This window comes from Hemitrygon akajei, chromosome 27, assembly GCF_048418815.1.
Source record: "Hemitrygon akajei chromosome 27, sHemAka1.3, whole genome shotgun sequence".
NCBI lineage: Eukaryota > Metazoa > Chordata > Chondrichthyes > Myliobatiformes > Dasyatidae > Hemitrygon > Hemitrygon akajei.
The window spans coordinates 54,165,849-54,178,687 of record NC_133150.1 but is presented as its reverse complement, the minus strand read 5'-3'; the positions used below and the strand labels follow the sequence as shown (position 1 = coordinate 54,178,687).

Below are 12,839 nucleotides of genomic sequence, written 5' to 3'. Positions count from 1 at the left end.
GTGATCTCCACCTCTCTATTCTTGACTTGCTATTCCCTCCTCTCACTATCCCCATCAAGCCCATCTCTCCAACTTTCGCAACCCTCTCTCTTCCCCTCTCAGTCCCCTACCACTCTCCAGAGCATCATTCTTCCCTCTCTCACCAACCGTTTCATCCCACGACTCTCCCCTCTGTACTTCCCCTCCACCAGCTCCATTCTCCCCCACAACTCCCCTCTCTCCCTTTCCTCTCACTTCTGTTGTATCTACCCCTCATCATCCCCTTTACCCCTGCCTCTTTCCCATCCCTTCCCATCTCTCTCCTCTCTCTGCATCTCTCCCCATCCTCTCCCAATCTTTCCCCATCTCTCTTCCCATCTATTTTCCCACCCCTCCCACCCTATCTCTGTTCTCAACACTCTCCGCATCTCCCTCCCCATCACCCTCTCCCCATCTCTCTCCTCTCTCCTCCAGCTATTTCACACCATTCCCGTGCACATCTTCCCTCCTTTTCTGTCCCCCACCACTCTCTCCCCCTTCCACTCTCTTTCCCCATCATGCCTGTCTCCTCCTCCTCCCTGTATTCCCACCTACCCCCTTCCACTGTAACCCATCCTCTTTCCCCCTTTATCTTCTCATCTCACCATCTCACCCACACTGTCCTCCCTGCTTTATCCCCTCCTCTACCTCTACACCCACTCCTCCTGCGCATCCCCCCTCATAACTTATCTTCTCTACTTCCCGCTCTCTCTGTCAATCTCTCACACCCGTCACCTCTTTCCATTTTGCTCACCCTAATCTCATTGTACCTCTCCCCGATTTTTATACTCTTCCCTGGCCTGCTCTCCCCTTTCCACTCTCCTCTCTCTAAACCCTTCCCCAACCTCTCCATTTCCCCTTGACACCCTACCTCTCTCTACCCAGTCTTCCCACATGCCCCTCTCCTCCCTCTATGCCCTCTCACTCCGTCTCCTCCATCTATTTCTCCCTCTATCCCATCCCTTCTCTCCCTTCCTCTCTCTCCCCACTGCTCTCCCCTCCTCTCTCTCCCCACCTCTATCCCCTTCTCTCCCCTCCTCTACCTCCCCACCTCTCTTCCCTCCTCTCTCTTCCCTCCTCTCTCTCCCCTCCTCTCTCCCCTCCTCTCTCCCCTCCTCTCTCTCCCCTCCTCTCTCCCCTCCTCTCTCTCCCCTCCTCTCTCCCCTCCTCTACCTCCCCACCTCTCTTCCCTCCTCTACCTCCCCACCTCTCTTCCCTCCTCTCTCTCCCCTCCTCTCTCCCCACCTCTCTGCCCTCCTCTCTTCCCTCCTCTCTTCCCTCCTCTCTCTCCCCACCTCTCTCCCCTCCTCTCACTCCCCTCCTCTCACTCCCCTCCTCTCACTCCCCTCCTCTCACTCCCCTCCTCTCTCTCCCCACCTCTCTCCCCACCTCTCTCCCCTCCTCTTTCTTCCCTCCTCTCTTCCCTCTTCTCTCTTCCCTCCTCTCTCTCCCCTCCTCTCTCTCCCCATCTCTATCCTCTTCCCCCACCTCTCTCATCCTCTCCCCCTCCACATTTAACCCCTCCTCTCTTCCCCCACCTCTATACCAACCTCTTTCTCCCCCATCTCCATCTTCCCTCTCTCCTCTATTCTCCACCTCTCTCCCCTCCTCTCTCTCTTTCTATCTCCTCCATTTCTATCCCCTCCTCTCTGGCCCACCTATCTCCCCTCCACTTCTATCCCCTTCTGTCTCTCTCCCCCTATCTGTCCCCACCTCTCTCTCCCCTCCTCTCTATTCCTCATCTCTGACCCCTCCTCTCTCCCCCATCCCAACCTCTCTCCACCATCTCTATCCCCTCTTCTCTGCCCCACCTATCTCCCCTACACTTCTATCACCTCCTCTTTCTCCCCATCACCTTCTCTCTACACCCACCTTTATTGCTTCCTCTCCCCTCAACCTCTATATCCTCCTCTCTTTGCCCAACTCTATCCCTTCCTCTCTCCTCCAACCTATCCTCTCTGCTCTCTCTCCCCTATCTGTCCCCACCTCTCTCCCCCACCTCTCCTCCCTTCTCTATTCCCCATCTCTGATCTCTGTCTCCTCCTCTCTCCTCCCCTCTATCCCCAAACCTCTATCACCTTCTCTCTATTTCCCACCTATTCCAACCTCTCTCTCCCCACCTTTATCCCCTCCTCTCACTCCCCACCTCTATCCCCTCCTCACTCCCCCACCTCCATCCCCTCCTCTCACTCCCCACCTCCATCCCCTCCTCTCACTCCCCACCTCCATCCCCTCCTCTCACTCCCCACCTCCATCCCCTCCTCTCACTCCCCACCTCCATCCCCTCCTCTCACTCCCCACCTCCATCCCCTCCTCTCACTCCCCACCTCCATCCCCTCCTCTCACTCCCCACCTCTATCCCCTCCTGTCTCCACCTCTATCACCTCCTCTCTTCCCCACCTCTATCCCCTCCTATCTCCCTAGAAGTGGGGGAGAAAGAGCAGGGGATAGAGGTGGAGGGCAGATACCTCCCCCACTTCTATCCCAACATTTCTCACCCACCTCTATTCCCTTCCCCTCTCCATTCTCTCTCCATTCCCCCTCCTCGTCGCTCCTCCTCACTATGGCCTCTCCCTTCCCCTCCATCTCACTCTCTCCCTCTTTCCTCCTCTTCTTTAAGGCACCTTCCTTCCCCCTCCATCTCTTTCTCTCCCTCTGCCCTTCCCCTCTTTATCCCCTCTCCCTTCTCTACTTTGTCTCTCTCCCTCTTCCCTTACCCCCCTCTGCCTCTCTCCTTCCCTCTCCTCTCAATCCCCTCTCCCTTCCTCCTTCATCTTTCCCTCTTCCCTCTCCTCTCTATCCCCTCTCCCTTCCTCCTTCATCTTTCCCTCTTCCCTTTCCCTCTCTATCCTCTCTCTCTTCCCCCTCTGCCTCTCCCTCTTCCCTCCCCATACCCTCTTTCTTCCTCCTCTGCCTCTCTCCCCTCCTTCTCTATCCCCTCTCCCTCTTCCCTTCTCTCTCTATCCCCTCTCCCTTCCCCCTCCATTTCTCTCCCTTTCTCACCCACTTCTCATCAGCGTATGCTCAGCTCCACTCTCGTACTCTTGTCCACTCACTCTCCTGCTGCTGCACCTCCCTGTCTCTCATTTTCTCTCTCCCCTGTCCCCCTCTCTATTCCCCCACTTTCCTTTGTTCTTCTCTGCAATTATTTTCCATTGCTCTCTCCCCTTGCTATCCCCACCCTTTCCCCTGCCCCTTTGCCTGTCCACCCCTCTCTTCCCCTCTCCTACCCTCTTTCCAACCTATTCTTTCTCCTCCTTCACTCGTGCACTCTCTCTGTACCTCCCACTTCCATTCATTTTCTGCCTTACCTCCTCTTCCTATCCCTCCTCTGCTCTGTACCCAGCACTCTCTCCCTTGCCCCCTTCTATCTCTCCCTCTCCCCCTCACACCTTCCACCTCCTCCTCTTCTCTCTCTCTCCCTGTCTGTCTCTCCCTCTCTCTCTTTTGTCTTTCCACCCTCACTCACTCTCCTGCCTCTGTCCCCTCTACCCTTCTTCACTCTCCCTTGAAACTCCTCTCTCCTACCCCAGATACTGTCTTTTGTTTGTCCCCCTTCCCTGTCTCACTCATCTCCCACTCTTACTTTTTCTAAATATTCTTCCCTCCTACCTACTTCCACCCACCCCTTTACCCTATTGTCCCCCCCACTCCCAGTGCTGACCTTGTCTCTGTTGCTTTCTCCCCAGAGGCCGAGTTGCTGTGCCCAGTCACCAAGGACGAGAAGGTACAGGAGCGTGGCACAGTGACCCTCCGTTGTACGGTCCAGGAGAACGACAACTCCTCCCTACAGTGGTCAAACCCCACCCAGCAGACCCTCTACTTCGATGACAAGAAAGGTAGGAGGGGAGAGGGGCATGGAGGTGGGGAGAAGGGTGCTGAGAGTTGGGAGGGAGGATGTGGGGAGGGGAAGGCGAAGAGGCGGAGGGAGTGGGATGGGCGGATGAAGCATGGCCAGGATAGTGCCCAAGGAGCCAGGATCTCTGCCAGGCCATGGCCCCTCTCCTGCTTCCAACTATCCATGTTTCCCCTGGATCTCCAAAGATGTAAACCTACAGCATACACACCAGACTACAGAAACTCTCCCCTCCCCATTCCCTTCCCCTTCTCCCTATCCTCCTCTCCTCCTGTTCCCCTTCTCTTTCCTCCTTGTCCTCTGTTTCCTCTCCCTCCCCATCTACCTTGACCTTCCTCCCCTTTTCCTTCCACCATCTTCCTCATCCCCTCCATACTCTCCTCCATTCTTACTTCCCCTACCCCCTCCTCATCCCCTCCTTCCTGTTTCCCCCACCTCCCCTTCCCTGCTCTTCATCCCTTCCTCTCTCCCTCAATCTCACCCCTTTCTCACTCCTCCCTGACTCTTCCACCAACATCTTGTGCAATTGTCCCATCTCTTCTACCAAATGCCCCCTCTGAGGAGGGCAGGTTTTCTGTGTGTCTTTTTCATCAAGTTCTTCACGTGTGTCACCACTTCCAGGAAGCTGTGAAGTTTCAGCCCAAGATTCGCCTCCTAAAGGTCCTGCCATTTACTGTATACATTATTCATACATTCACATCCCAAAGAGCAGCACCTTACAGACTAAACTCCATCTGCCATTTCTCTGCCCACATTTCCAACTCATCTGCATTCTTCCTCAACATTCACAATTCCTCAGTTTGTGTGCCACCCGGAAGGTTATTAATCAGCCCATCTGCACTTTCATCCAGTCGTTTATATATATCACTAACAACAGAGGCCCCAGCATAGGTCCATACAGAACAGTATTGGTCACAGGCAGTATAGCAGCCCTCCACTACTACCCCCTCTCTTCTATGTCCAAACCAATTTTGAATCCATTCTATCAAGTAGAATCGCCATGCACCTGGATGAGCCTAGCAGGAGGGAACTTGTCCAATGCCTTCCTTACAGTCCATCTAGACAACATCCACTGACCTACCCTCATTGATCACATCCCCAAACCGTGTCCCTAATATACTTGTGATGTAGGTTGATCTTATCCTAAAGAATCATCAGTAGCTTTCTCACCACTGATGTTAGACTCACTGGCCTATATTGTCCTGGTTTGTTGTTACTGCTTTTCTTAAGCACAGAAACAAAACTGGCTATTCTCCAGTCCTCTGGGGCCTCATCTGTTGCTACAAGAATTTCTGTCAAAGTCAAAGTTCCCAACAGTCATCCCTCTTGCCTTTCTCAGTGACGTGGAATAGATCCCAATGGGCATTTACCTTAATAAACCCCAATAGGTGTTAACACATTTTCCTTTTGATATCAACATGTCCTGGAAATCACCATACCCCTCCCTGGTCTCACTAATCTCTAAGACCTTCTCCTGGGTGAATACTGATGGATAGTCCTTAATTAGGACCTCAGCCACATCCTCTGGCCCCAGACATTAATTCCCTCCTTTGTTCTTGAGTGGTCCTACCCTCTCCCTAGCTACCTACTTCTTTTTAATATACATATACAGTTAAATATCTTAGAATTCTCTGTTATTTTAGTTGCTAAGAACATTTTATGTCTCTTTTTATCCCTCCCAATTCCCTGATTAATTTCTCATCTGCTTCTCAAGGGCCCTGTCTGATTTCAGCTTCCTTTTCTCTCAACATCCGAGGTTTCTGAACTTGTTGTCTTTGTCTTTCTTCCTCACAGGAACACGCAGGTCTGAAATTCTGACCAACTGCCCTTTAAACATCTCTCACATCAGATGTGAACTTACCCAGTAAAATCCTCTCCCGATCTACTTTGCTCTGCTCCTGCCTGATACTGTGGTGATTAGCCTTATCCTTATCCAAAACTACATGAAGACCTAGTACAACTCTTTTTGAAATCCTCACCCACTAAATCTCCAGTTACCTGGTCAGGCTCATTTCCCAGTATGGCCCTTTCCCTGGTTGTATTACCTACATACTGATTCAAAAAGTTCTGAATGCACCTAATAAATTCTGCCCCATCTAAGCCTTTGGTATTAAGGCAGCTCCTGTCCTTATTGAGGAAGTTAAGGTCACCCACCTGAATTACCTTATTGTTTTTGTCCTTCCCATGATCTGCCTACAAACCTATTCCCTTGTCTCCCACTGGTTATTGGGAGGTCTATAGTATATGCCCATCAGAGTATACGTACCTTTCTTATTCCCAAGCTTGACCCATTTTGCCTCACTGGACAAGTTTTCTGGGTCGTCCACTCAGAGTGCAGTTGTGACTTTCTCCCTGGTTAGTAGAGCAGCTTTCCACCTCATTACATCTCTCTCTGTCTCATCTGAATCCTGGACCATTGGGCTGCTGGTCCGGCCCTTCCCTCAACAGACAGATAGACATAGTTTATTGATCCCAAGGAAAATTGGGTTTCGTTACAGCTGCACCAACCAAGAATAGTGTAGAAATATAGCAATATAAAACCATAAATAATTAAATAATAATAAGTTAATCATGCCAAGTGGAAATAAGTCCAGGACCAGCCTATTGGCTCAGGGTGTCTGACACTCCGAGGGAGGAGTTGTAAAGTTTGATGGCCACAGGCAGGAATGACTTCCTATGACGCTCAGTGTTACATCTCGGTGGAATGAGTCTCTGGCTGAATGTACTCTTATGCCTAACCAGTACATTATGGAGTGGATGGGAGTCATTGTCCAGGATGGCAATGAACAAAGTCTCTGTAATGACCACAAAACCAGGCCAATAAGTACTGATTTATATGACATTTTGTTTTGCAGCAGCAGTATGGTGTAAATACATGAAAATTACTACAAACTACAAAAATCAATAGTGCAAAAAAGAAAGGAATAGCAAGGGAATGTTCATGGACTGTTCAGAAATCTGACCAAGAAGGGGAAGAAGCACTTCCTAAATCATTGGGTTTGGAATTCCCAAGAGAGGGAATTTGTACTACGCCTATGAGACATCTTTTTAGAGCAGTTTGTGGTTGAGCCCACTAAGGGTATGGCAATTCTGGATTGGGTGTTATGTAATGATCCAGATTTGATTAGGGAGCTTCAGGTAAAGGGACCCTTAGGAGGCAGTGATCATAATATGATGGGCTTCACAAATAGTTTGAGAAAGAAAAGGTAAAATCAGATGCATCAGTATCATAGTGGAGTAAGGGGAATATAGGGGCATGAGAAAGGAGCAGGCTAAAGTTTATTGTAAGGGGATATTAGCAGGGATGATGGCAGAACAGCAATGGTTGCAGTTCCTGAGGGAAATTTGGAAAACGCAGGAATGATACATCCCAACTATGAAGAAGTATTCTAAAGGGAGGTTGAGGCAACCGTAGCTGGGAAGGGAAGTCAAAGGCAGCATAAAAGCAAAAGAGAGAGCACATAATACAGCAAACATTAGTGGGAAGGAAACTTTAAAAACCAACAGAAAACAACTAAAAAGCCATAATGACAGAAAAGATGAAACATGAAGGTAAGTTAGCCAATTAATATAAAAGTGGATACAAAAAGTATTTTTAGATATACAGAGTAAATGAAGAGTAAAAGAGAGACAAGAGTAGATATTGAACTGCTGGAAAGTGACACAAAGAGGTAGTAATGGGGGACAAAGAAATGGTGGATGAAGTGCGTAAGTATTTTGTATTAGTCATAACTGTGAAAGACACGAGCAGAATACTAGAAATATGAGAGTGTCAGGGGGCAGACATGATTGTCATTGCTATTACTAAGGAGAGATGCTTATGAAGTTAAAAAGTCTGAAAGTAGATAAGTCACCTGGACCAGATGGACTACACCAGAGAGATTGTGGAGGCATCCGTAATGATCTTTCAAGAATTACCAGATTCTGGAATGTTTCCAGAGCATTGGAAAATTGCAAATGTTACTTGGGTCTTTAAGAAGGGAAGGAGGCAGAAGAAAGGAAATTATAGGCCAGTTAGCCTGATTTCAGTGGTTGGAAAGATGATGGAGTCCATTATTAAGGATGAGGTTTCAGAGTACTTGGAGACATAAGATAAAATAGGATAAAGTCAGCATGGATTTTTCAAAGGGAAATATTGCCTGACTAATCTGTTAGAATTCTTTGAGGAAATTTTGGGCAAGATAGACAATGGAGAATCAGTGGGTGTCGTTGATTTGAATTTTCAGAAGGCCTTTGACAAGGTGATGCACATAAGGCTCCATAACAAGATAAGAGCTCATGGTACTTTAAGGAATGTATGAGCTTGGATAGAAGATTGGTTGACTGGCAGGAGGCAAAGAATGAGAATAAAGAGAGCCTTTTCTGATTGGTTGCCAGTGACTAGTGGTGTTCCACAGGGGACAGTGTTGAGACCACTTCCTTTCACCTTATATGTCAGTGATTTGGATGAAGGACTTGATGCCTTTGTGGCAAAGTTTGTAGATGATATGAAGACAGGTGAAGGGACAGGTAGTGATGAGGAAGTAGAGAGGCTACAGAAGGATAGATAGGCAAAGGGAATGGGCAAGGATGTGGCAGATGGAATAGAGTGCCAGAAGTGCATGGTCATGCAATTCGAGAGAAGGAGTAAAAGCATGGACTATTTTCTAAAAGGGGAGAAAATTCAAAAATCAGACGTGCAAGGGTACTTGTGAGTCCTTGTGCAGGATTCCATAAAGATTAACTTGCAGGTTGAGTCAGTGATAAGGAAGGCAAATGCAATGTTAGCATTCATTTTGAGAGGACTAGAATACAAATGCAACAATATAATGCTGAGGTTTTATAAGCCATTGGTCAGATTGCATTTGGAGTATCGTTAATAGTTTTAGGCCCCTTATCTAACAAAAGGTGCTGGCATTGTAGAAGGTCCAGAGGAGTTCACAAGCATGATCCCAGAAAAGAAAGGGTTAACATATAAGGCTTATTTGATGGCTCTGGGCCTATATTCACTGGAGTTTAGAAGAATGGGTGGTGGGGGGGGGGGGTCTCATTGAAACATTGACATTTGACAAGGTCCTGCATGGGAGGTTCATCAAGAAGGTTTAGTTTCTTGGCATTCAAGATGAAGTAGTAAATTGTATTAGACATTGGCTTTATGGGAGAAGCCCGAGAGTGTTAGTAGATGGTTGCCTGTTTGACTGGAGGCCTGTGACTAGTGGTGTGTCGCAGGGATCAGTGCTGGGTCCATTGTTGTTTGTCATCTATATCAATGATCTGGATGATAATGTGGTTAACTGGATCAGCAAGATTCAGGGGTGTAGTGGACAGCAAGGAAGACTAACTGCGCTTGCAATGGGATCTGGATCAGCTGGAAAAATGCAGATAGAATTTAATGCAGACTAGTGCGAGGTGTTGCCCTTTGGTAAGACCAACAAGGATAGGTCTTACATAGTGAATGGTAGGGCGCTGAGGAGTGTGGTAGAACAAAGAGATCTGGGAATACAGGTCCATAATTCATTGAAAGTGGTGGTAGAGCTAGATAGGGCTATAAAGAAAACTTTTGACACATTGGCCTTTGTAAATCAAAGTACTGAGTACAGAAGATGGGATATTATGTTGAGATTGTATAAGACATTTGGTGAGGCCTAATTTGGAGTATTGTCTGCAGTTTTTGTTACCTACCTAAAGGAAAGATGTAAACAAGGTTGAAAGAGTACAGAGAAAATTTACAAGGATGTTGCCAGAACTGGAGGTCCTGAGTTATAGGGAAAGATTGAACCAGTTAGGACTTTATTCCCTGAAATATAAAAGATTGAAGAGAGATTTGATAGAGGTATACAAAATTATGAGGGATATGATAGGGTAAATGCAAAGCAGGCTTTTTGTACTGAGGTTGGGTGGGACTACAACTAGAAGCCATGGGTTAAAGGTGAAAAGTTTAAGGGAAATATGATGGAAAATTTCTTCATGGAGAGGGTTGTGAGAGTGTGGAATCAGGTGCCAGTGCAAGTGGTGCATGCCAACTTGATTTCAATGTTTAAGAGAAGTTTGAATAGGAGCATGGATAGTTGAGGTATGGAGGTCTATGGTCCAGGTGCAAGTTGATGGGTATGAGCAGTTTAAATGGATCAGCATAGACTAGAAAGGATGAAGGGTCTGTTTCTGTGATGTACAAACATATTTTCTATAACTATGAAAACTACTGAATATTGGTCAGTATAGATAGAGTACATGTAGAGAGGATTTTTCCTATAGTGGGGGTCTCGGACTGGAGGCCACCTGCTCAGAATTGAGAGACATCCGTTTAGAACAGAGATAAGGAAAAATTGCTTTGGTAAGAGGATAGTAAGCTTGTGGAATTCATTGTCACAACTGGCTGTGCAGGCCAAGTCAGTGGGTATTTAAGGTGGAGGTTGAATTGGGATAATAAATCAGCCATCAGATAATCAATCATGAATCCATGTATCCATGAACTTCCCGTCAGATAAGACCATAAGACATAGAAGCAGAATTAAGCCATTGAGTCCGCTCCATCACTCCATCATGGCTGTTCCCGGATCCCACTGAATTCCATACCACTGCCTTCTCGCCATATCCTTTGATGCCCTGACTGATCAGGAAAAAATCAACTTCCGTCTTAAATGTATGCACGGACTTGGCCTCCACTTCAGTTTGTGACAGAGCATTCCACAGATTCACTACTCTCTGGTGAAAAAAAATCCTGCTTACCTTTCTTCTAAAAGGTCACCCCTCAATTTTGATGCTGTGCCCTCTAGTTCTGGATAGTCCCACCATAGGAAACATACTCTCCACATCCATCTTATCTGGTCCTTTCAACATTCAGTAGGTTTCAAAGAGATTTCCCAAACATTCTTCCAAATTCCAGTGAGTACAGGCCCAAAGCTGCCAAACACTGCTCATATGTTAACCCCTTCATACCCAGAATCATCCTCGTGAACCTCCTCTGGACTCTCTCCAATGACAACACATTCTTTCTAAGATATGGGGCCCAAAACTTAAAAATGTTCCAAGTGCAGCCTCACTAGTGTCTCATAAAGCCTCAGCATTATCTCCTTGCTTTTATATTCTATTACCCTTAAAATAAATGACAACATTGCATTTGCCTTCTTTACCACAGACTCAACCTGTGAATTAACCTTCTGGGAGTCTTGCATGAGGACTCCTAAGTCCCTCTGCACCTCTGATGTTTGAACTTTCTCCCCATTTAGATAACAGTCTGCACTATTGTTCCTTTTACTAAAATGCATTATCATACATTTTCCAACACTATTCCAGCTGCCACTTTTTTTGCCCATTCTTCCAATCTGTCTAAGTCCTGCTGCAATTGCATTGCTTCCTCAGCACTACCTACCCCTCCATTTTTCAAGGTTTTAAAGGTACATTTAATGTCAGAGAAATAGAAACATGAAACATAGAAAACCTACAGCACAATACAGGCCCTTCGGCCCACAAAATTATGCTGAACATGCCCCTACCTTAGAAATTACTAGGCTTTCCCTCTATTTTACTAAGCTCCATGTATATCTAAAAGTCTCTTAAAAGACCCTATCATATCTGCCTCCACCACTGTTGCCGGCAGCCCATTTCATGCACTCACTACTCTCTGAGTAAAAAACTTACTCCTGACATCTCTGTACCTACTTCCCAGCACCTTAAACCTGTGTCCTCTTGTGGCAACCATTTCAGCCCTGGGAAATAAGCCTCTGATTATCCACATGATCAGTGCCTCTCATCATCTTATACACCTCTATCAGGTCACTTCTCATCCTCCTTCTCTCCAAGGAGAAAAGGCCGAGTTCACTCAACTTATTCTCATAAGGCATGCACCCCAATCCAGGCAACATCCTTGTAAATCTCCTCTGCACCCTTTCTATGGTTTCCACATCCCTCCTGTAGTGAGGCAACCAGAACTGAGCACAGTACTCCACGTGGGGTTTGACCAGGATCCTATATAGCTGCAACATTACCTCTCGGCTCCTAAATTCAATTCCACAATTGATGAAGGCCAATACACCATTCGCTTTCTTAACCACAGAGTCAACCTGAGCAGCTGCTTTGAGTGTCCTATGGACTCGGACCCCAAGATCTCGCTGATTCTCCACACTGCCAAGAGTCTTACCATTAATACTATATTCTGCCATCATATTTGAGCTACCAAAATGAACCGCTTCACACTTAGCTGGATTGAACTCCATCTGCCACTTCTCAGCCCAGTTTTGCATCCTATCAATGTCCCGCTGTAACCTCTGACAGACCTCTACACCATCCACAGCACCTCCAACCTTTGTGTCATTAGCAAACTTACTAACCAAACTTACTGTCGTCTGGGAAAAGGCTCCGAAGCATTCGGGCTCTCACGACCAGACTATGTAACAGTTTCTTTTCCCAAGCTATCAGACTCAATACCCGAAGCCTGGACTGACACCTTGCCCTATTGTCCTGTTTATTATTTATCGTAATGCCTGCACAGTTTTTGTGCACTTTATGCAGTCCAGTGTAGGTCTGTAGTCTAGTGTAGCTTTCTCTGTGTTTTTTTTAAAATGTAGTTCAGTCTAGTTTTTGTACTGTATCATGTAACACCATGGTTTTGAAAAATGTCTCATTTTTACTATGTACTGTACCAGCAGTTATGGTCGAAATGACAATAAAAGTGACTTGACTTGACTTGACTAACCCATCCCTTCACTTCTTCATCCAGGTCATTTATAAAAATCACGAAGGGCAAGGGTCCCAGAACAGATCCCTGAAGCACTCCACTGATGACTGACCTCCATGCAGAATATGACCCGTCTACAACCATTCTTTGCCTTCTGTGGCAAGCCAGTTCTGAATCCACAAAGCAATGTCCCCTTGGATCCCATGTCTCCTTACTTTCTTAATAAGCCTTGCATGGGGTACCTTATCAAATGCCTTACTGAAATCCATATACATTACATCCACTGCTCTTCCTTCATCTATGTGTTTA

The 12,839-nt window shown here is 46.8% G+C and overlaps 1 protein-coding gene across 4 annotated transcripts in view; it reads left to right on the top strand.

Moving 5' to 3' along the window:
* cadm3 (cell adhesion molecule 3) overlaps positions 1–12,839 on the top strand; it is a 46,153-nt gene that overhangs the window by 1,971 nt on the left and 31,343 nt on the right. For all 4 annotated transcript variants that reach the window (XM_073031001.1, XM_073030999.1, XM_073030998.1 and 1 more), the window contains exon 2: positions 3,708–3,857. In XM_073031001.1, the coding sequence (XP_072887102.1) occupies positions 3,708–3,857 (150 nt within the window). The remainder of the gene's footprint in view (positions 1–3,707; positions 3,858–12,839) is intronic.